The sequence below is a fragment of the Enhydra lutris genome, unplaced genomic scaffold (genome assembly GCF_002288905.1).
Source record: "Enhydra lutris kenyoni isolate GAN:26980312 unplaced genomic scaffold, ASM228890v2 scaffoldscaffold38, whole genome shotgun sequence".
NCBI classification, from domain to species: Eukaryota; Metazoa; Chordata; class Mammalia; order Carnivora; family Mustelidae; genus Enhydra; species Enhydra lutris.
The window spans coordinates 4,755,515-4,780,904 of NW_019154122.1; the positions used below are offsets into that span (position 1 = coordinate 4,755,515).

At 37.0% G+C, this 25,390-nt stretch overlaps 1 protein-coding gene across 2 annotated transcripts in view; it reads left to right on the plus strand.

Annotated features, from left to right (window-relative positions):
- LOC111154675 (eukaryotic translation initiation factor 4 gamma 3) overlaps positions 1-25,390 on the plus strand; it is a 373,624-nt gene that overhangs the window by 189,057 nt on the left and 159,177 nt on the right. For both annotated transcript variants that reach the window (XM_022514486.1, XM_022514485.1), the window contains 4 exons: positions 4,470-4,649; positions 5,221-5,335; positions 16,482-16,579; positions 18,496-18,618. In XM_022514486.1, coding sequence (XP_022370194.1) covers positions 4,470-4,649; positions 5,221-5,335; positions 16,482-16,579; positions 18,496-18,618 — 516 coding nt within the window. The remainder of the gene's footprint in view (positions 1-4,469; positions 4,650-5,220; positions 5,336-16,481; positions 16,580-18,495; positions 18,619-25,390) is intronic.

Genomic DNA, 25,390 nt, shown 5'->3' on the forward strand with positions numbered 1-25,390 from the left:
AAACAACATACACAATTCCCCATCTGAACTTCATTACACAGCTCTAAGAGTATACACAAAAGTGAAGAACATGACTTGTTGCCAGGTTATATATAAAGAAGACGTAAGGGTTTTATGAGATTGTAACTCAGTACCAATCAGTAGTAAAATGTGGTTGACAAAACAGCTCCTGTTATTCTTGGTTTTATTAATGGAAATATAGTCAGCCGGAATAAGAGAGAGATGTTGCTGTTTCATTTAGCCACAGATAAATTGATTGACTGAGCCCAGGTACATTCTAGGGAGACACTACCTGGGTATTTGTGTTTGGTTCTCTATTTAGTGAGACTTTTAACTGTGGGACCATATTGAGAGAAGACTGAAGAGGGAATTTAATATGTTGGTTGGAGGGACAGGTCATGGAGGGTAGTAATTGGCTTTGAACAAAAAATAGACATTGGTGTGAAGGTTGGCAGTGATGGATGTCTCCGCATAACTTAGAGATTTATCACTTCTGTGGAAGAAGGATTTGACTTTGATGTGATTTTAGGAATATTTATTGGACCAGAAGGAAAATGATACAGAGAGAAAAATTTGGAGCCAGTAAAAGGAAAGTCAGAACTCCATTTAATAATGAAATGGACTATGTCTTTGGTTGCTCAAGTGTCGTAACCTGAAGGGCATGTCAAATAAGAGATTTAAATTTTAGGTATGTTGTTGGACTAAATGGCTTGTACTGTCCTTCCATCTAGCATCCCAGAGAGTTTGATAGTGGAGAGGAAAAGGGATTCGGAAGCATTGCAAGCAGTTTGGGAAGGCCCATTCACATTCACATGTAGTTTGCTGCCATGCCCACCTACAGATTTTTAATTTCTTGTACCACTATTAAATCTAATTCTAAATTTACAATTGAATGGTTAGGAGAGAGTGCATTCATTTTTTATTTCTCTTTTTATTTCTTTCTTTTATTTATTTCTTTAGTACATTCTCTTTTTATTTCTTTGCCTTTCCAGCCATTACACCTTTTTTAGTCCTATAGATAGTAGAATCTCCTGTATGGGGGAAGGGGAAAGGGAGAATGAGGAAGGGAGGGAACATCTTAAGGGTGAAAAATAAGCTCCAGACAGCCTGTCCTTATAAAATTCTTGTGCAGTGAGTTTGAGTAAAAGGTCTGTTAAATGTTGTACCGAGGAAGTAAAAGCATATGAACAGGTATCAGTTACTTTAAGGGAGATAGAGAATTAGAGTCTTGTAAGTGGAAGAAATTTATTTTCCTGTATAATCATGAATTTTGTAAAGTAATTGCTGTTACCAGGAATGTTATGATTGAGGGATATGCCGCCCATTAGTGCAGTTGGATAAAGGTCTCACCACATCCCTTGGGCCTTAGAAGAAATTTCTTTTGACTGTCAACAGTTGTTTGAAAATATGAGGGGTGTTCCATTTCATGAGAAGTAGAGTGTGTAACAGTTAAAGTTTATACACCTAAATCTGACTGTGTTTAAATTATGGGTGGGAGACCTTTAGAAAGTTACTTAATCTCCCTGTCCCTCAATTTCTCCGTGTATCTAATGAAGTTGTTAATAATACTACCTGCCTTAGAGGTTTGTTGTAAGAATAACTTACTATATGTGGAAAATAATTGGAGTAATACCTGGTAGCTAGTAAGTGCTATATCAAGCTTCAGTGTTATTTAATATGCATATGTGAATACACTTTCCTCTACTGCTTCAAAGCTGAAGTCTTAGTTTATAAAAAATATTGCATGTCTACATAACCATAAATTTTGTGTTTTTGTGGGTTCAGCTGTATGCTAATATTAGCACTATCATCAGAAACACTTGTTTATTTCTTTCTTAAAACTACTGAAGAAAACAGGCTTCTGAATCCTCCTTGAATAAGCTGTATTCTCAACTGTCGTAATCAGGGCGTTAAAAACCCCAGCAGAGGAGTTGGAAACTAGTGCCAGGAGAAGGACTCACACACAGTAAACTGTTAGAATTGTGGAGAAACTTTCCCATATCTGCTTTTCTTGCTCTGCACAAGTTAGTAACACCATACCTCTTCAGTGCACCAGGCAGTAAATACTCTTAAAGCAAATATTCTTACAAAATTTGGTGATAATATAACTACAGTGGATCATCACCTGTTGTGTTTGATACTCTCTTTGTCTTGGCTGCCCTCTAGAGTTGGTGGAAGAGGATCTTACAGGAGTAAGGTTTCTGTCCCCTGCATCCAACATGGAGTAATGCTCATTAAATTGAGCAGATGAATGACTGTCCTCTCTTTGAGGCCTGTAACAGTTTTGTGGCTCCTGTCATATTAACCAAGTTATAAAAATGCTTAAGTTCATTCATAAAGTGTGTTTACAGCTCACATACATTGATGAATAATAGATTCTGTCTGCTGTGTAATTAAGAGAGGTGAAGTGTAGGATGGAAAGTTTACTAGTTCATGTTCTTGGTTGCAGCCAACAGAATTCTTGTGTCTGTCACCAAAACTGTGTCAGTGGAGATAACAGCAAGACTATTGTTGTTGGTGTGGTCCAGCCCAGGTTCCTGTTACCAACTTTGCTTCTTGTACTTTCTTTTCATCTTCATCAGCTACTCTTTATGGCCTTCCCCATCTGGTTCCCTTATCCACTCCATTCTCCTGCTGTACTGTCTATTGCTTTTCTGTGACTTACTCTTTTTAGGACTTTCTTTGTCCTGGGTTATGAAGGCCGAATGGGGATGAGCCTTGGACGTTGGATCCTAATTCTTCCAAACAACACAAGATAAAAAGTCATTTCTTCTACTATGTGTGGGTGACTTGATGCTTAAGAGTAAGGCAGGATAAGACCTGAGTGGGCCCAAAGGTCAAAGCTCATCCTTGCTTTATTTGGACCAATCATAATCAATATTCATGTCTGGAATTGTGAGACAACTCAAGAGATTTTGGAGCTAAACCACATTTTAAGACTAGTTTTATGTTTCCCCATTTTAAAGCTTTAAGTGGGCTCTTACATGCCATGTTAATTGAGAAGAGCAGATTTCTTTCTTGATGGGCCTGATATATTTTGAAAAGTTTAGTTTTTCTTAGGACGTTTGTAAACTTTAAAATAATGAATGGCACTTTTATTATTAACTATTTTCTCCATTAAAGATGGTGGATCATAGAGAAGCTAAATAACTAATGCCAAATCACATAATGGGTGTCTGTAGAGCCAAGAACAGGAATCAGTCCCACCTGTACTTAAAAACAGACATATCCTTTCAAGCTGTTATAACTTGTAGCTACTATAAGAATATTTTTTGCCACTGGATTTATTTATATTAAGTGTGATTCAGTTCTTCAGTTCCATGTGTCCTTGAATTCTCTAGTGGAGAATTGTCATTCTGATTTTCTAATCTTCCTTCTTCTCCTATTATTACTAAATAGAAAGATATTTTTGTTGAGCTGCATGATGTGTCCTACCCCTTCCTACTGATCTATAAGCTTTTCCATTGGCTTTCTTTCTGTTTCCTGCTGCTTTCTTGCTTCATAATTGAAGGGAGGATTCAGACCCATCCAGGTAACAACTACTGGTTCTGCATGGCCTCTTTATTACTCTGTTCCCTTATCATTATTACGGTGAGATTGATTGTTTGCTGATGAATATACACGCATTCACGGTGAGAATTTCTTGTTGGTATATTGTTTCAAGGCTTTTAAGCCTGCAGTGAGAGCCATAAATAACCACAGGTACTGGCTGCCACTTGATAAATTTGAGTTCTGCTCCTTCCAGACCATTCTTAAGTCTGTCTAAATTTTCCACTTTTATTGCAAACTATTCAAGAAAGCAAAATTGGGTTCAATTTAATATGGGGTTGCCACTTTTTAGAAAAGCAAGGCCATTCCCATCATGTAATAAATCAGCATGTGACAACTCTCCCGATAGTTTTTTTAACTTAACTTCGATAGACTGAGATGAAAATCTTTATGTCTAGAAGTATTTTATAAATTACTTGAATGGTAGCTTTTTAGGGAACTGCTTTTAATTTTTAATATAAGTACTTTTATATAGTAGAACAACTTTTAGAGAAACACAAGCTACTCCTTTTGTTATTTTATCACACATTTTAAAATTAATAATTATGGTATATAATTTTTTGTTTAAGATAGCTGAGGCTTCTCTCCGTCTACTTGTGATCTCTCTCTGTCAAATAAATAAATAAAATCTTTAACAACAAAAAAAAAAGATAGCTGAGGCTTCATTTTAAAAGTGAGACTGCCTGACTGTTTTCATATGTGTGATAGCACTGAACAAAACTTGACTTAACTTGACTTGAAAATATTCTAGTTTAGTGATCCCACCCACATGCAGTTTAGCCTCTTTTTGTGTATATTGTATTTCCAATTCAGTTGGTAACATTTCTATTAGTGGACAAAAGGAGAAAGCTCAAGATAGTAAAATTTACATATTCCCCTTAGTAAAAAAAAAAATAAATACTTTTTTCTCCCCTCCTCAGTTTTTTCAGAGGCCTCAGATACAGCCTCCTAGAGCTACCATCCCGAACAGCAGTCCTTCCATTCGTCCTGGTGCACAGACACCCACTGCAGTGTATCAGGCCAATCAGCACATCATGATGGTTAACCATCTGCCCATGCCGTACCCAGTGCCCCAGGGTCCTCAGTACTGTATTCCACAGGTAAAGTATCTCTCAGGTCTGTGCGGTTCAGCAATAGAGTGGGAATTAACCCAAATCTCATCAGAGGAAGCAGGGAGGGTGGGTGATGACATTGGTTTTTAGTGGTATGTGAACTTTTCTGTTGGCTGTAAGTCTGGCCATTTTGTCATTTTCCATAATATTGTAAGGAGATATTTCTCTTACATTTTTCTAAGATGTTTGAGAAATTATTTTTATCTTCTTGCTTTTACCCCATCCCTTTCCCATATCCATCTGCTCTAAAACAGACTCAGTAATTATGCTGTTCCTGTGATAACATTCAAGTTCATTGAAAGCTACCAGCCTGAAATAATTTTACAACGAGCTGATGTCTGTCTGTGCACTGATGTGCTGTAAGGTTTTTACCTAATGCACATCTTTCTCTTCATCCTCATTGCATCTTGATGGCAGGCAAGCATTTTTTAAAGTATTTAACCAAGAGTTTTCACCTTATTGTCTTACACACACACATACACACACACACCTTTTTTTTTTTTTTAATAGTAAGACATCTTCATATTATTTATAAATATCTTTAATTTCTCTTTTATAGTACCGTCATAGTGGCCCTCCTTATGTTGGGCCCCCACAACAGTATCCAGTTCAGCCACCAGGGCCAGGGCCTTTTTATCCTGGACCAGGACCTGGGGACTTCCCCAACGCTTATGGTAAGTATGAAATACTGAGGAATTCCTGCTAGTTTGTTTTTGTGTTTGGCTGATCAGTTTAGTCAGTGAGGTTTAGTGGTATAAAGAATTTTTAAATAAAATGTTGCAAACCGTTCTGAATCTAAAGCTTTTTAGGGAGTGATTTACAAGGAAAGGGTATTACAGAACTATATTTAGTTAATGACACCACCTAAAAGAGCTGGTAATTCCATTGCAAAGAACCCATGTCTTAAGGTTCTGAATCTGCAACCAACTCATCATTACTTAGATTTTTATTGGATTTTTGCTGATGGAATAAATATACAGTTGGCTGTTGAACAGCACAGGTTTGAACTGCATGGGTCCACTTAAACATGAAATTTTTTGATAGATACAGTATGGTACTGTAAAGTGTTTTCTTTTATGATTTCCTTAACAACGTTATCTTTTCTCTTAGCTTAACGCTTTTGTAAGAATATATTTATGTAGTACATATAACATATAAAACATCTGTTAGCTGTTTACATTATTAGAAAGGCTTCTCAGTCAGCAGTAAGCTATATTAGATAAGATTTTGGGGCTTCAAAACTTATACATGGATTTTGGACTGCATGCAGGCGAGCAGAGGGTGCCCCTGATGCGTGTGTTGTTCAAGGGTCAGTTATAACTTATCTCCCTTCCATGATTTTTCTCCAAACATTTATCACCATTTACCAAAATGTTTGTTAACGTTTTCCTACTAGAATATAGTATCCACAAAGGCAATGAATTTTATTGTTTTGTTCACTCTGGTATCCCTAGCACCTAAAATAGTGACAAGGTATTGGAGTGGGATGCCTGAGTATAATTCAGTGTTTCTGTGATTCCTTTTCTGCAAAATTGTGATAAGATCTGTGTCATAGGAAGGTTTTGAGAATTAGTGAAATGAAAATGCCTTAAAAAATCACAAATGTTTTTAATGTAGAGAAATAAGTGCCATGTTTATACTTTGTGAACCAGTACTAAGATGACTTATTCCATAAATTTCTACCACATATTATACTTGGTTTATTATCTAGAAAGTGAATTCTAAGAGTTAAAATCAGCAAGTTCTTGAAAAATTAAACTTTAGGATTCACTAAGCATTGATCTTTTCTGCTACCAGTAAGGACATATTAAAATTTTAACTTGTTCTTTTAAGATAGTGTAATCTATTTTTTTTTTTTTTTAAGATTTTATTTATTTATTTGACAGAGATCACAAGTGGGCAGAGAAGCAGATAGAGGGAGAGGGAGAAACGGGCTCCCCGATGAGCGGAGAGCCCGACGCGGGGCTCAGTCCCAGGACCCTGGGATCATGACCTGAGCCGAAGGCAGAGGCTTTAACCCACTGAGCCACCCAGGTGCCCCAGTGTAATCTATTTTAGATAAATAGGTATCCATTAACCAATTTCCTAACATTGTGATTTAGTGTCTCAATTCTTTACATCAGAATTAATTGGCATTAGAATAGCTCAAGAACATTTCACTTAGGTTTTGAGGTGAAACAGGCCAAGGAACCAAGTGTTACCTGGTTTTACTACTTCTAGAAAAGGGAAAACCTTTCCTTTTTTTTTTTTTTTAAGGTTTTATTTATTTATTTGACAGAGAGAGAGAGACACACACACACACAGAGAGAGAGAGAGAGAGAAACCAGAAGCAGTGGGATGGGGAGAGGGAGAAGCAGGCTTCCCTCCGAGTAGGGAGCCCAATGCGGCGCTCAATCCAGAATCCTGGGATCAGGACCTAAGGCAGAGGCTCAAGGACTGAGCCACCCAGGCGCCCTGGGAAAACCTTTCTTTTACCTTGGTTACTATTGCTTGTGAGACTGCCAGTTGCAAAATGATACACTTCATAATGTCATGAAATGTTGCAAGTATGTATGAAACATGGTTTTACTGAAGTTGTGTTTTTATTAGGAAATATTTGATATTTTCCAAACTACACGTGGCTTATAGGTGTTTTAAAATAAAATAATACATGTGCATCACCCAGCCTTGACATAGAATGTTGCCAGTACTGTTGGTGTCCCTTGTGAGCCCCTTGAAGTTAGTTTGAACTCAGGGTTTTCATACCACTTTAGTGTCTTTGTAGTTATTCTATAAATTTAAATCCATTTAAAGTTATTTTTCCATTTTAAGAAAGATTTTATTTAGTTATTTATTCATTTTATTTATTTGAGAGAGAGAGAGAAAGCATGCAGGGAGAAAAGCCGAGGGGGAGGGACAAGCAGATTCTCCTCTGAGGGCAGAGCTGACATGGGGCTCGATCCCAGGACACTGAGATCATACCTGAGCCAAAATCAAGAGTCAGATGCTTTAACTGACAGAGCCACCCAGGCATCCCCAATTAAAATTCTTTTTAAGTGTAAAATTGACAGTTGATATCATCAAGAATTTATTGAATAGAAAACCTGTGAGTGAAACTGACTGGCAGAGTAAGCATGCTAAAATCCCTGGAATTTTCTCTTTCAATCCCATGTTGTAATGGGAATGCAATTGTATCTTCTTCTTTTTTTTTTTTTAATTTTTAATTTTTTTAATAAACATATAATGTATTATTATCCCCAGGGATACAGGTCTGTGAATCACCAGGTTTATGCAATTGTATCTTCTAATTCACAAAATCATTTTGAAAGGCTTCTCACTGAATTCTAGTCTGTTTATTACACATTACATAAATAATTTTTTGACACAAAATGTTGTCATTAAAATTCTGTTGTAAATCTGTGCCAGCCCTCTTTATTGCTCTTAATACTACTGTAGTATATATAGAAACAATATAGATGAGTTTACCGGTAGGGAAATATTTTTCTGATTTGTATATACAGTATTATAATGTATTTGGCTTTATTTCTATCACTTATAGACTGTATTTGTTTATTTTCACAAAAAACAGGGTATTGAGGGGCAATTGTATCTCAGACATTGTTGATGTCTGTTCCTTTTGTTAGATATTCTTTCTTACCTGGGAAATTCTTTTGCAGATCCAAAATCCATCAAGTAGGCAATTTGTCATTTAGATTAAAACAGTTTACCTAGTTTCCTTAAGGTGAGAAAAACAATCTTTTTTTTTCTTTTTGCTGTTCTCATATATTTTTATTTTTTTATAAACATATAATGTATTATTAGCCCCAGGGGTACAGGTACCCTCCCCAATGTCCATAACCCCACCACCCTCTCCCTACCTCCCTCCCCCCGGCAATCCTCAGTTTGTTTTGTGAGATTAAGAGTCTGTTATGGTTTGTCTCCCTCCCGATCCCATCTTGTTTCATTTATTCTTTTCCTACCCCCAAGCCCCTCATGTTGCATCTCCCCTTCCTCATATCAGGGAGATCATATGATAGTTGGCTTTCTCCGATTGACTTATTTCACTAAGCATAATACCCTCTAGTTCCATCTACGTCCTTGCAAATGGCAAGATTTCATTTCTTTTGATGGCTACATAGTATTCCATTGTATATATATACCACATCTTCTTTATCCATTCATCTGTTGATGGACATCTAGGTTCTTTCCATAGTTCGGCTATTGTGGACATTGCTGCTATAAACATTCGGGTGCACGTGCCCCTTCAGATCACTACGTTTGTATCTTTAGGGTAAATACCCAGTAGTGCAATTGCTGGGTCATAAGGTAGCTCTATTTTCAACTTTTTGAGGAACCTCCATGCTGTTTTCCAGAGTGGTTATACCAGCTTGCATTCCCACCAACAGTGTAGGAGGGTTCCCCTTTCTCCGCATCCTCGCCAGCATCTGTCATTTCCCGACTTGTTAATTTTAGCTATTCTGACTGGTGTGAGGTGGTATCTCATTGTGGTTTTGATTTGTATTTCCCTGATGCCAAGTGATGTGGAGCACTTTTTCATGTGTCTGTTGGCCATCTGGATGTCTTCTTCACAGAAATGTCTGTTCATGTCCTCTGCCCATTTCTTGACTGGATTATTTGTTCTTTGGGTGTTGAGTTTGCTAAGCTCTTATAGATTTTGGATACTAGCCCTTTATCTGATATGTCCTTAGCAAATGTCTTCTCCCATTCTGTCAGTTGTCTTTTGGTTTTGTTAACTGTTTCCTTTGCTGTGCAAAAGCTTTTGATCTTGATGGAGTCCCAATAGTTCATTTTTGCCCTTGCTTCCCTTGCCTTTGGCGATGTACCTAGGAAGAAGTTGCTGCGGCTGAGGTCGAAGAGGTTCCCGCCTGTGTTCTCCTCAAGGATTTTGATGGATTCCTTTCTCACATTGAGGTCCTTCATCCATTTTGAGTCTATTTTCATGTGTGGTGTAAGGAAATGGTCCAATTTCATTTTTCTGCATGTGGCTGTCCAATTTTCCCAACACCATTTGTTGAAGAGGCTGTCTTTTTTCCATTGGACATTCTCTCCTGCTTTGTCAAAGATTAGTTGACCTGAGAATTGAGGGTCTATTTCTGGGCTCTCTATTCTGTTCCATTGATCTATGTGTCTGTTTTTGTGCCAGTACCATACTGTCTTGATGATGACAGCTTTGTAATAGAGCTTGAAGTCTGGAATTGTGATGCCACCAACTTTGGCTTTCTTTTTCAATATTCCTTTGGCTATTCGAGGTCTTTTCTGGTTCCATATAAATTTTAGGATTATTTGATCCATTTCTTTGAAAAAAATGGATGGGATTTTGACGGGGATTGCATTAAATGTGTAGATTGCTTTAGGTAGCATAGACATTTTCACAATACATGGAACATTTTTCCATTTCTTTGTGTCTTCCTCAATTTCTTTCATGAGTACTTTATAGTTTTCTGAGTATAGATTCTTTGCCTCTTTGGTTAGGTTTATTCCTAGGTATCTTATGGTTTTGGGTGCAATTGTAAATGGGATTGACTCCTTAATTTCTCTTTCTTCTGTCTTGTTGTTGGTGTAGAGAAATGTAGAGAAACTGACTTCTGTGCATTGATTTTATATCCTGACACGTTACTGAATTCCTGTACGAGTTCTAGCAGATTTAGAGTGGAGTCTTTTGGGTTTTCCACATATAGTATCATATCATCTGCAAAGAGTGATAGTTTGACTTCTTCTTTGCCGATTTGGATGCCTTTAATTTCTTTTTGTTATCTGATTGCTGAGGCTAGGACGAGAAAAACAATCTTAAAATAATTTCTCATTACGAAAGTAAGTTAGTGAGAAAAATACAAATAATATGGAGTGTATAAAGTTGAAGTAGCCAGTTTTTTCCCTTTCTCCACTCCCTAAGGAAATAGTGATTTAACAGCTTAATATATACTTTTTCATTTATATTTAAATAAATTTTTAATATAAATGGTCACATACTATTTACAATGTTCTAAAACTTTCTGGTATTTTTTCCCCTATCTTACAATATATTCATGGACAACTTTCCATTTCATTACCTATAGAATTTCAAACTACATAACATTACATTTTAGGTGAATGAATCATACATGATCATATATGAATCACAATGTATAATCTAGTCCTCTACTGATAGGCTTCAATTATTTTCATTATTTGGTCAGATATTTAATTTTTAAGGCTTATCATTAGTTAGTATGCTTTTATCAGACTTAAAAGTTCTGATCCAATAGTTCCCATCAGTTATAGGTCCTTCAGCTGTACCACCTCAGGGCAGCTATTCTGGCCTTACGGTCTAGAGGACATTAAACATCCCCCTTCGTGTTTTCTCATTTTGGAATCTCTTCTTCTCTTGCCCTTCCACTCCCTGTTCTTCATTTCCCTCTGATCCTCGTCCCCCTTTACTCTTCCTCCTCTTCTTCCTAATCTTGGGTTCAGGTTAAAAGCAAGTATAAGGAGGGGATCCTGGGTGGCTCAGTCGTTAAGCATCTGCCTTCAACTCGGGTCATGATCCCAGGGTCCTGGGATCAAGCCCCACATTAGGCTCCCTGCTCAGCAGGAAGCCTGCTTCCCCCTCTCCCACTCCCCCTGCTTGTGTTCCCTCTCTCACTGTATCTCTATCAAATAAGTAAATAAAATCTAAAAAAAAAAAAAAAAGCAAGTTTAAGGAATGGAATCCTAATTCTCTGTTATAAAGCACAGCAGTCCTGTCTTGTAGGGCAGAGGGCCGCCTTCTGGCAGAACTAGTAAGGAAAGAATCCTAGTCTTTTTCCTTCCTGCCCTAATGGTGGAGTTGGTGAGTTGGACAGTCTGTTTTGCTGAAGTCTTAGTTCTTTGTGCTTAGCTTACAGTTGACTCTAGGGTACTAATATTTTACTCCTCTATTCAGTTTTAATCTTGAACAATGATTCTTAAAGAATGTTTTTATCCTTACTGAAGTTCAATAACCAAGATCATAAAATTCTGTTAATACATTATAATTCTTGGAGTGTTTCTATAGTGTTGAAAAATAACTAATGAGTAGTATTTAATCTATGTCACTTTTCAGTTTTTCTCTCATCAGTGTTTCTTAAATGTTTTGATGCCTGTTGTATCAGAAAAATACCTCATGAAGACTGAAATTATTTCCAGGAAAATGCTAGAGGTGATGGCCCAAGGTGTGAAAATTTGGGTTTGGGGGCAAAGAGATGCGGTTAACAGTGACAGTGATACTGAGAAAGAAAAAGAAAAGAGTGAGAATTTACATAGTTAAAAGATCCCATTCTGGGACACCTGAGTTGCTCAGTCAGTTAAGCATCTGCCTTTGGCTCAGGTTATGATGTCAGGCTCCTGGGATTGAGTCTTTCATCAGGCTCCCTGCTCAGTGGGGAGACTCCTTCTCCCTCAGCATCCACTCCCCCTGCTTGTACTCTCCCTCTCTCTCTCTTTCTCTCTGACAAATAAATAATATCTTAAAAAAAAAAAAAAAAGCACTGTTCTCCTTTGCTTCAAACCAGTATACTCTCCCTTTTTCTCACTGTACCGTTTGATTTTTTTCCTCCTCCTTTCATTTTCTTTTGCACTCTTTTTCTGAGCTCTGTGGGGGCTTGGGTGCCTTATTCAGCAGCTCCTAAGAGCTGAGGGATTCATTCATTATTCCCCATGGTGTGTAAGTGGGAAACTTTCTGGCGTCCGAAGTATGTGTTCAATGGAATGTTAATATTGTGATTGTTAATCAACTGTGATTAATACTGTGACTTCGTTAAGCAACCAACTCTTTGTTTCGGCTCAGATCATGATTTTGGGGTCCTGAGATTGAGCCCTGCATTGGGCTCTGTGTTCAGTGCAGAGTCAGCTTGAGATTCTCTCTACCTGTCCCTTTGCCCCTCCTGCTCATGCTCTCTCTCTCTCTCTCTCTCTCTCTCTCTCTCAAATAAATAAATCTTTTTAAAAAATACTGTGAATAGGCACCTGGGTGGCTCAGCCTTTAAGTGTCTGCCTTCGGCTTGGGTCGTGATCCCAGAGTCCTGGGATCGACCCCCCATGTTGGGCTCCCTGCTCAGTGGGGAGCCTGCTTCCTCCTTCTCCCACTTCCCCTGCTTGTGTCCCTCTCTTGCTGTGTCTCTCTGTTTCAAATAAATAAATAAAATCTAAAAAAAACCAACAAAAAATACTGTGTTGATATGGTTGTATACTAACATTATTGTTCTGGGATGGGATAAACTGATTTTAAAGTGCCAATCTGCATACTTAACCACTATCTTTATATTGTTTCTGTAGGAAAATTTAGTTTTGGTAGGTTTTTGGAAGACCTACAGTGTATAAGACAATGTGCTAGGTATTTTGTAGGATATAAATGTTGAGATATTCTCCTTGCCTTTCACGCTCTTGAATTGCATTTGTTTGATATTTGTGTTTGGGGTTTTACCATTGAGAACAAATGTAAATGTTGAACAGACCACTGGTTCCCAAATTTTTCTATCCTAGTCAAATAAAATTTTTAAAAAGTAAAGTAAAATAAGGGAAGAAACATACAGAACTATTCCCTTTTTAATTTTGCCACAAAGTCTTTCAAAGAAAACTGTTATTTAATGTCAGCAGCATTTCATATAGGAAGGCAGTTTGAACAACAAAGGAACAAGACTGAAATAATTTCAAAATAGTAACAGACCTTTCCAAAATGTCAAATTAGCAAGCCTATAGTTGTAACTTTGTGTGTGTTAGTATAGTAATGTGGTTATTATTGAATAAATTTTGCTATATATCATTGACACATTTTGTATAGACTGGGATTTGATGAACCACCAATCGAGAACAGGGATCAGGGGAAGAAAAGGGTTAGCCCTTTCTCTTTAAAGGGCAATATTGTAGCTTTTGCAGGCCATATCGTCTCTGTTGCAACTATTCAACTCTGCCATTTAGTGAAAAAGCAGCCACAGGTAACAGATAAAATACTATATATAGGTGTATTCCAATAAAACTTTATTCTGGATTTAGCCTGTTGGCTTTAGTTGACATATCCCTAATCCAGATAAACCTGCAACATTCCATGCATAAGAGGTCAGGGACAGCATGTAACATACCTAATTAGTAAATGGTATGTAAAAGTTATTCCCATTTTTAATAGAATAAAATAAATGTTTTTAAATGTCTCTGACTATATAAGAAATTGAATTAGTATTTTATAAGAGATAACCATTATTTGGTAGGATAGAAGTCCCACTCTGCTGGGGTCCACAGTTTACTTGATATTTTACTAATTGTGTTTAACCCCATGAGAGACTATGGACTCTGATAAACAATCTGAGGGTTTTGAAGGGGCGGGGGGTGGGAGGTTGGGGGAACCAGGTGGTGGATATTAGAGAGGGCACCGATTTGATGGAGCACTGGATGTGGTGCAAAAACAATGAATATTGTTAACGCTGAAAAGAAATTAATAAAAAAGAAAAGAAAAGAAAAAAAAAGATATCTTATGCTACCAGCTTTATTCAGCTGGTATTTATTGCTTGTGTATTATATGCCAATCCCTACCCCAGTCGTGCTGACTCAAAACTGTTTCATTAGAACAATCTGTTTTTTTTCCTTTTGGATCTTATGTCACTTAGATTAAAAAATATGGCAAAGTGAGCAGAGTCTATTGTCTGTCTAGCAGCTTTTGAAACCAATTTTAGGGGATTGTTTTCTGAGTTTGGAACTAGTAAGGGTAGTATAGGGTAGTATAGAATCACCTATTTAAGCTTAATTTTGAAAATAGTGTATGCACTACCAAAAGTATGGCGTTTTTCTCTTTTCACCCTGAATTCATTGAAATCCTAGCCATGCCCCCTGTTTAAATCTTCTCCAGATTTGATTGAGACCTGCAGAATTCTGGTACATGCAAATGTGGTACTGCTTCCAAGAAATTACCTCTTGAAGACGTTATGAAGGCAGGGATGGTTTGTTGTTGATAATCACAGTGATAATAGGGCCAACAGTATTTGACTCCTAACTAAAGTACCAAGGATTTTACCTGTATTAACTACATACCTATACCTTCATGTTTTTCCTTCTTGCTATCATGACTCAACCGTCACTGTTTCTATCAAAGGCTTGTACTGCTTGTGCACTGGATCCCATCATGTACACATTTAAGGCTATTACTCTAGCTGTTCTCTTCTCTCTTTCTGGCTTTATCATTTTCTTTCTCTCTCCCTGCTGGTGGATTAGTCCCTTTGGCGTACAGGTATATACAAACAAACAAAAAACCCCAACCACTTTTTTGCTTCCCTTTATAGCAAAATTTTAAGAAAAGAATGCTCGGCTGTCTTTATTTCCATCTCATTCACTTCTGAGCCCACCCTAATCAGGATCCACTTTCCTGCCCTTCCACCCTTATAACTTTTGTCAGGGTCACATGTGCATTCTACTTTGCTGAATCTTGGTTGACTCTCAATGCCATTTTACATAATTATGCATGCTCCCCATTCCTGAACCCTTCTCTTTACTTCAACCACTGCCTTGATTTTCTTTTTCATCTTCTTTGCTAGGTTTTCTTTATACCTATATCTCTGAACAACATAGAGTGCTCCAAAATTTCATCCTTGGGTTCATTCTCTATTTGTACTAACTTCCTCAGTTACCCAGTCTCATGGTTTAAATACTGTCCATACTCCACTAATTCCAAAATGGATACCGATTCTCTGACTCCAGACTTGTGTCTCTTCCTGCCTACTTGCTGCTATCTGCCTTTGAAGGTCTAGTAAGAATCTTAAACTTTACACGTCTGAAATTGAACTCTTGACTCTTATGCCCTAAACTCTACTCTTCGTCTAGTTTTCCTCATCTCACTAAGTAAAGAAATTGCGCAGTAAATAGCATTGTCATTCTTACACTTGCTGCAACAAAAAACCTTGAAGAGTTTTCCTTGACACTTCTTTCTGTCATAGTCACATCCACTCTGTCAGCAAATCTGTAAGTGCTACTTAATGTATCCAGTATTTGACCCTTTCTCATCACCTCTTCTCTTAGTACTCTGGCTTAATAGTAATTACAACAATAGCCAAACTTTCGAAAGTTAAGAAAGTATTCATTAAGAGTCCAAGGGGTGGGTGGAAGAAGGTAATTTCAGGTAGAAGGACAACGGAGTCAAAGGTATGAACTATGTCGAAGAAATTCACGTACTCAAGGGATAGTAGTAGGTATAGGTTTTTGCTAGAGCAAAGATATGGAGCTAGCGAATGGTATATAAGGTAGTTAAAACCCTGGAACCTGGACTCCTAGTATCAGACTTTATTTTTCAGCTGCTTGTTCTCTGACTTTTTTCTGCTTCAATAGTGTGATATTTTCTAAGCCTTAAGGATGGTTCCCTATGACAGTGGTTCTCTGTAAGTAGGGAGAAGAATCAGACCACTGCCTCTCCATAAGATGATCGTATGTATTCTCCTTCCTCTGACCAAACCCCCACACAAAACGTATTCACACAGATCCTCGCTTGAGAATCACATTGCAGGGAATGGCCAGGCCCCCAGAATAGATTTTTTTAAAAGCAGTGCTATAATATGATTCATTTCTTTGAAAGGTGACTCCGGTGGCAATCTGCAGGAGTTTTTTATTTAGTTGTCTTCATATTGGATGCTGACAAAGAGTTAGGTGTTCTTGAGTTTTTGGGAATCATTCCTTGAGTACTTCAGTAAATAGAAGAGAGCTAATGGATAGAGAAGATTAAGAAGAATGCTTTTGTTACTTATTTTTTTAACTGATTGTCCAGAGACACAGTGCCATTAGTAGTCTTATAATGGTTGACAAAATAACTAAATGCTTCTTTTCTTTTTTTTTTTTCTAATTCTTTAGGAACGCCTTTTTACCCAAGTCAGCCAGTGTATCAGTCAGCACCAATCATAGTGCCTACGCAGCAGCAGCCCCCTCCAGCCAAGAGAGAGAAAAAAACCGTAAGAGATACTTACTAACTTTTCTTATTTTACAATCAAATGTCCACTCCCTTGTTAAATAAGTGTACCCACAGCTGTAATCATTATTCATCTGAGTTCACAAATGACTGCCATTTTTTGTTCTTTGCTTATATCCTTACTGCTAAACCTAGACAGTTTGTATGGACATAATAAGTAGAAGTTACAAGAACCATTTGCTTAATATCATTTTTCAACACACACTGAGCTAGTTATGCTAGATGACAACATGCCTTCTTTATAACTGGGAGAGTTTAGTCCCCTAAGATCTTACTAAGTGGGAGAAATTTGAGCTGTATCTTCACATAGTGATTATTGTCCTTTAACTTCAGTTCTAATCAGCTCTACATTCAAATCTGAACTTACAGGGGAAAAACAGCACAAGTGGAAATGACCAAGGTGTTAAGGACAATAAGATAAATCCTCCCTGTGGAATAGATTTATTCTTAGAAATAGCAGAATTTAGAAAATGTATTCTGTTTTTAGGAAGTTACTTTGCTTCTGTCTAGTAAATCAGGCCCAGGAATATTAGAGTGCAGTAATATAAAATTCACACTGTGGGAGAGCCTATAGAAGAGTGGCTTGCAATCTTTTACCCATAGGACACATCAAATGGAATTCACAAGGATGAAATATGTGGGAGAGATACCGTAGAATTCAGTACTCTTGAAAGTACTCTCATTTAATAAAAATTAATAAGGTTCCAAAATTTGGCTCTTTTATTACCAGAAACAAATTTCTTGTGCACACATCATAATAAGCAGGACATACCCATGTATGAGAATACTGGAGTTGAGAAAGTATGCTTTAGAATGTTGAAACAGCATGGTAGATGTTAGATGTGAAGCATACCCAGCATGCAGAAACATTAATAAAGAAGATGATGAAAATGGAAGACATAATAGATGTAGCTGAACAAGAAAGTAGAACAAATGAAAGAGAAGCAATATTTAAAACTGTAGAAGAGACAGGTTTCTCTGAAAAAATAGCTGATATTAGAAATGTTACTGAAGAACTCCCAAAACAGTTTCCAGATCCAGGTGGTTTTATTAACAAATGCTTTGACATTTCTAGAAATCCAGGGCTACCTTGGTTTCACTCTGGAGGTAGTGATAGCAGAAGGGGTGTTTAGGTCTCAGCACTGTTTAGCACTCAGCACTTTTAAAGGCATAACTAGCCTTTAAAAAATTGAAAGAACACCATACACATTGTCCTGCATTGCTTTTTACTTATGAATACATATAGATGGTCATTCCATATCAGTACCTGTAGATCTATTTCATTCTTTCTATTGGCTGATTAGTATTTAATTGTAAGGATGTAGCATATTTTTTAATTACTATATTCTTGATCAGCCTTGAGCGTGTTTCTTTGCCTTTGCTTGAAAAGCCACTATTGAAATGAACATTCTTATATACATATGTAAGGTATCTGCAACATAAATTATTCCTAATTACCAGGATCTGTGCATTTTTCATTTTGTTAGAGAACCATTTACAACCCCTAAAGCTTTATTCTACAGAGTAACATATATTTTAAAATTATTTTATTTATGAATCTTATGTTATGCATTGTAAATAAAATCAGTGCTTACAAGTGTCTTGTAAGCTTACAGTGCTTACAAGACAAGCATTAATACTTTGCCATTTTGATCCAGAAATTCAACCAACTGGGTCTCATTTTAGCGTGTTATTCTAATTAGTTCAAGTCAAATGTAATGTCCTAAACTTCTTTGAATGACCGCATACGGTTCTGTGATTGAAATAAAGTCAGATGTGGTGATTATCAACTTTAACGTTTGATAGATTTCCCAGTTTATGCCTTTAACAATCATATGCCTATAAATGTACCACATAGATACCCATCTCTCAATATGCTATGTTATTCTGACCTTATAGATAAGAATTCGGGATCCAAACCAGGGAGGGAAAGACATAACAGAGGAGATTATGTCTGGAGGTGGCAGCAGAAATCCTACTCCTCCCATAGGGAGACCCACTTCCACACCTACTCCTCCTCAGGTAAGACAGAGTGAACCATGAGGGATGACACTGTGTATTTATTTGTTCGCTAACCTCTGATGGGCTCTTCTTTTTTCTCTAGCCACTCTCTGTACTTCTCATGTCCATCAGTTGTCTCATAGTCTTGAATATCTAAATGATATTTAAGCAGACATGTTCTTTGTCTTTACAAATTGTTATAACTTCCAGATTTTTACTGGTAATATTTCTATGTATTGTCTCCACATTCAGAGCATAGCTGCTGCCAGTCTTCCTAATGAACTATTGCATGATACCAAAAGGAGCTGCTATTCCTATGGAAACCTCATCAGTAATTGAGTATTTCATGTTTCAGTATGAAGCCGTAGGAATTAAATGCTGCACACTATGTTCGTGAAAACTTTAAGGTTGAAAATCTAAACATTGTTACTTAACAGTATTGTTTGGGGCAAGTGCCTGTGTAACTCAGAGCACAGTTGGATGTATTTTAGGTATCCCTCTTACCTTTTAGGACTACATAAATGAGCTTTTTGCTTGGAGGGTGTCTTCTTTAATTATTTACATGGGGTATTAGGAAATTCTGTCAGCTAAGCACCTTTTAATTCCTATTGCAGAATGTAGTTATCATGGTCTTCTAATAGTTCACTTTCTTGCTTTTAGAAATCAAGACATTCCAGGAAGAACTGGAGTTTATTTAGTAAACTGTAGTAGAGGCTGAAAGTCCCCGAATTTGCCAGGATTTTGATTTCATCACTTGATCATTTTAAATTTTGAAAAACCATTCAGAGGAGATGAGTGATTTTCAAAGCTTTAAAATACCTACACTGAGAGCTCAGCGTATAAGACAGAAAATATGAAAGTTATTAAGGAGTAGGGGCTGCTTGCTTCCCTCTTTGTGGCTTGATTGTGAGGTATTCCTCAGGACCCAGTTTATGAACTAGTGATAGGGATGATTAAATATTTTAGAATGATGGATTATTGACTTGATATTAGTAGCACAGGTTAAAAAAATTATTAAAAATGTTCTTAAAAGGGGCGCCTGGGTGGCTCAGTGGGTTGAGCCGCTGCCTTCGGCTCAGGTCATGTTTTCAGAGTCCTGGGATTGAGTCCCGCATTGGGCTCTCTGCTCAGCAGGGAGCCTGCTTCCTCCTGTCTCTCTGCCTGCCTCTCTGCCTGCTTGTGATCTCTCTCTGTCAAATAAATAAATAAAATTAAAAAAAAAAAATGTTCTTAAAAATTGAGATCACAAATACATGGCTGAGTTTAGAGCCCCTTGAAAATGTGTGAGTTTATTTAATTTCCTCCCTGTGAGTGAACTTGATACAGGTAGCATTTATGCATTGAAGCTTGTGCACAGTTAGGTAAAAGCATACTACAGAAAAACCTGGAATGTGTTGCTTAGGGCAGTTAAATTTTGATCTCTGTTTTCCCACATTAATTAAAATATTACTACTTTCAAGTTGTATACTTGGCAACCTTTTGTTGATTTGTGTTCGAATTCTCTATCAAATATGTCTTAGTATATCTTTTTGCATTTTAATTCCCTGTGGTTGGTTTTTCTTTAATATTACCAGCTTGATATCCTACCTTCTTTTGGTTACCCTTAGCTACAGAAATCCTTTTGCTCTCTATTTTTTATCAGGGACCGCAGGCTTGAATGAAAACAAGTGTATGTGTTTGTGTAAACATAAAGCACATTAAATGTATGCTTTTAATTGATAAAGGCCACCAGTCAATAATTAAAATGTTGGTAATACTTTTTGATGTGTAATATTGTCCTGAAGCCTGAGTTTACTTTGTTATTTGCACTCAAAACCACATTTATTAATGTGTAGCCTTTCCAAATGCATGAAATTCATGGAATGCACACATAGCTTTTTAGCAAAGATCTAGGCACTAGAAACATTTCGTTTTCCTTTTAAGAACAACCACATAGGGGTGCCTGGGTGGCTCAGTGGGTTAAGCCTCTGCCTTTGGCTCAGGTCATGATCTTAGGGTCCTGGGATGGAGCCCCATATCAGGCTCTCTGCTCAGCAGGGAGTCTGCTTCCCCCTCTCTCTCTGCCTGCTTCTCTGCCTACTGGTGCTCTCTCTCTCTGTCAAATAAATAAATAAAAATCTTAAAAAACAAGCAAACAAACAACCGCATAAACATGATGACGGCAGCTGACCATTGGCTTTAATTTTGGAAATATATAAAGAACGGCGCACACAGAGTGGGAGAAGACATCCCTGGGTATAGTAGCAGTTATTACTTCCTGACTATTAGATTATGTAAAAATGTTGACCCAGTGTTTCAAAAGAAGCTAGAGATCTTTATTTATGTAAAAAATCTGCACATTTTAAATGTTGACGGCTAATTCCACTAGCAAACAGCACTATGCCAGCCTAAGAAAACCCATTAGGTTTACCCTAAAGATTGTTAGTTTGCAGCTGTGGTCTAATTCTAGATAGCTCCTGCACCACATTCTAGTTATTAAAACCACAGATGAGACAACCCTCTGCATTAGAATTTAGGTTTGAATAGTAAGTACTGTATTGCTTTTGGCTTTATCATGTATCTGCCTTAAGTACAAATGCAGGTGCCATGAATAGCAAAGCCTTTCCCTGTCATTGAGATCATCCTCATCTTAAGTGAGACAGAGGACACTTATTAATATATGATTGGATCTCCTGTGGATGTATACAAAGACTTATGAATGCACAGAGGTGACCTAATGGGACAGAATTACAACACAGGTTCAAAGGTGTTGGATCACAGAAACCTGTTAATGATGGTGCTGGTGTGATAATATAGGGGAGGGATTTAAAAGTTTTGGCTCAGAACCAAACATACTTGGTTTTGAGTCCTAGTTCCACCACTTAGTTTTGTAATGTTAGCCAAATTACTGAATTTTCCAGAGCCTTAATTTCCACATTAAAAAAAAAGAGGAAAACAAAATCTACCATATAGAGTTATTGTGCCATTAAATAAGACTAAATACCTAAAATTTGCATGAGCTCGAAGCACAGTGAACATTCGATACACACTTCCCGTTACTAATATTGCAGTCGTTAGCGCAGGAGGCTTGGAACATGACTGGAGGATTCTGGGAAGGCTTCACAGCAGAGATGACATTTGATCTGAGTTCCCAGATTGGTATTCACATAATGAAAAGACAGGGAAGGATATTCCAGGCAGAGGGACAGCATGTGCAAGAAGGCGGCAGGTAGAGATGAGAAACGGGATGAAGGGAGAGGATTGTCGTTTCTCGTGATACATTAGGGAGTTATTCTTCTACAAATAGAAGAATATGTAGCAATTGATTACTACTAAGGATTATAGAGTGACCTTATAATTTGTCATCTGAATTGGGGGCAGTTTTACAGTGCATGGGGATGCTGTGAATCATTTTGCTGGGACAACAGGCATAAACCAGTACTGTTCAGATAAACAGGATGCATGGTTCCCCTACGTGTAAAAGAGGGAATGGTCAGAGGTTGACTCTTCCAGCTTAGATACCTGGATTTATAGTAAAATATAACATGGAATATACATGAGAATGTTTGAAGAGGGGAATAATGAGTTTCATTTTGGCAGGCATTCAAGATAAGAGGGAGTGAATTTAGGGAAACTGTAGTAGTATATGTGAGGAGAAGGGAAAGGATAAACAGGGTTTGCTGCTACTGTTTTTGCCCTAAAGAGTAGATTGAATTTGAAATTGTCCTCCTTCTTAAGTTTTAAAATGATCTACGGAATAACACCTGAAGATTTTATGTCTCGAATATATAAAAAATACATGCATGTATGTGCTCGTGCCCATTCAGGTGATCACAGTGCACTGATAGAGGTACATGTGTAGACCTCATCAAGTAGTAGAACACTTGCTGCAGGCTCCACTCTGCCACTTAGATATATGACCTCAGCGCAGAACATTAAGTCTTTTTAAGCCCTACTTTTTCATCAGTAAAATGAGGGATTGTAGTAAGTAAACTCTGAGTTCCCTTTTAGCTTTTAAATATTAAAGTGGGAAAAGAAGGGGGATGTGTTTGTTACTTTCCCTCAGCATCATAATCTCTCAGCTGTGTCTCTGTTGTTGATAGCAATAAGGCACAAGGAACATTTCTGTATTAAGAAATGTGCTAGATGCCTGGAAGTTTTTATGGAACCCCTTAGGATAAAAATAAGTATATGATGCTATATAGGCAAGGCTTCCAGAATTGTCTACTTCCAAAGGCTGGGGTGGTGAATCAAAAATGACTCAATTTTTTAAATGAACTACTTTATATATCTTTCTTCCTCTCCGTACTACCTTTGTTCTTTTTTCTGTTTTAAAAATTACTCTTTTTAAAAAATGACTCTTACAGTGAAGTCTATTACAATGTGTGAGAGAGTCTTATGCCACGGGGTATAGGAGCAGAGAAAAAGTTGGTATTTATGGATCGCTAGAATATCTTGGAAAGATATAGCTTCCCCTTTGGCATTTAGTAAAATTGCCAAAATCAGCAAATCATTCAGTCTTTTGAAGAGCTTCTTATTAACTTGATAACTGGAAACCTTAAATTCTGACCATTTGTTATAGTTTTAGCAGTAATAGTTAAGTTAGGTTCTGAAGCTTAGACAATGATACAAGCAATTGTACAGTAAGTAGGTAAGTTTGTACATAAAGAATTTGAAGGAGATATCCATGTAATGCAAACAAACCCAGTTTTAATGTTTATTTTTAGTTTTTATTTTTTGTTTTTAAAGATTTATTTATGAGCGAGAGAGTGAAAGTATGTGCATGCCCAAGAAGGGGGAGAGGGAAAGAGAATCCCAAGCAGACCCCTGCGCTGAGCACAGAGCCCCACACTGAGCTCAATCTCAGGACCCTGAGACCATGACCTGAGTTGAAATCAAGAGTTAGATGCTTAACTGACTGAGCTACCCAGGGACGTTCCATCTTAACTTTTTAAAATGTCACCTTTTGAATTAGTCATAGCATTAATGAGTTAATATACTTGTCTGTCTTATGTTTTTGTTTTAGTGTTGTCTGCAGTAAAGATAGTGGTCATGGAATTAAATCACATCATTTTTCATCTTTAATAAAATAATTTCTCAGTAATCTCTTTTGTTTAAAAATAGTGCTTTTTGGGGTGCCTGGCTGGCTCATTCTGTAGGGCACGTGATCTTGGGGGTTGTCAATTTGAGCCCCATGTTGGGCATAAAAATTTAAAAAAAGAAAGAAATAGTACTTTTCAATAGTTTAGAAAGTGTTGTAAACTTTAATCAGGTATCTAAATGGGAGGCTGATTCTCTTAAAAGTTTTAAATGAGATGTCACAATGAGCAAAGACCCTTAATGGTTAGGGTTAATCTGTTCTGTTGTTGAAAATGAATTTGTAAATGGACAATCGGGGTCCAACTTAGAGTCATAAAGCAGAGTTGTTGATTTCATCAGGTCTGTATCCAATCAGGGTTTTGTAAAAATGTCCTGAATTTTTAATAAAACCAAGATTATCCAGCTTGAATGCCTATGGGAATCTCCTAAAGCCAGAAAACAAAATTTGACAGAAAGCCGTTTTTGAGATACCTTATCTTTTTAGAAACTCGTGGAGCAAATGTGTTTTAAATTGTTTTGGCATCCCAATAAAGATCCACTTACAGAACATTAATAATATTAAATTTTATTTTATGTTCAGTGATTCTTCATCTTTGAACGATGTTTTTTCATAGTTCTTCAAATTTTGTGAAAGCTTTTGGTGTTATAGTGGTGTGATTTAACTTAGACACTCTAAATCTGAATCCTAATTATAAAGAAAGTATAACTTCAGTTTTTACACATGTAGCACGATTCTTGTCCCTTGCCACCTACTCCCAGTCAGACATTGAACAGTGGTGTTGCAGCTTACAGTCTTTCATGTTAACGATGATGTCTTTAGTTCCAGGGGTCAGAAGAAGTGTTACAGGAGATCACAAGAAACCATCAGATTTCATCTTTTATCTGTTATTAAAAATGTATCTTTGAAATTAAAATGACCAGTGTGTGTATATATACCACATTTTCTTTATTCATTTATTTATTGATGGACACTTAGGTTGTTTCTATGTCTTGGCTATTTTAAAATAATGCAGTGAGCATGGGGTGCATATATCTTTTTGAGTTTGTGTTTCTGTTTTCTTTGGCTAAATACCCAAAAATGGAATTGCTGGATCATATAGCAGTTCTATTTTGAACCTTTTTTTTTTTTTTTTTAAAGGAATCTTCAAACTTTTCCCCATGGCGCCCATACCAATTTACGTTCCCACCAACAATGCACAAGGGTTCCCTTTTCTCTACATCCTCACCAACACTTGTTAGTTATTTCTTGTCTTTTTGATAATAGCCATTCTGACATGTATAAGATGATATCCCTTTGTGGTTTTGATTTGCATTCCTCTGATGATTAGTTATGTTGAACACCTTTTCATGTACCTGTTGGCTGTCTTTATGTCCTCTTTGGAAAATGTTCAGATCTTCTACCCATTTTTAAAATTGGATTGTTTTTTGGCTATTGAATTTTAATGAGTTTTTGACATATTCTGTGTCTGTTCTTTATATAGTAGCCATAGTGAGTTATTATAAAACATAAATCTGATCACATCCCTTCCCTACTAAAAACTATTCAATGTCTCTCTACTGGTGACTAAACTATATAGAAGTCCATACTTCTGGAATTTTGGAGGTCTTTATGAGGTCATACATTATCTGGTTTCTGGCTACTTCTCTAATCCCTTCTCCTGTCCTTTACTTTCTCCTCCATGACAGTGAATGCTACTAGCCTCCCTGCCCTTAA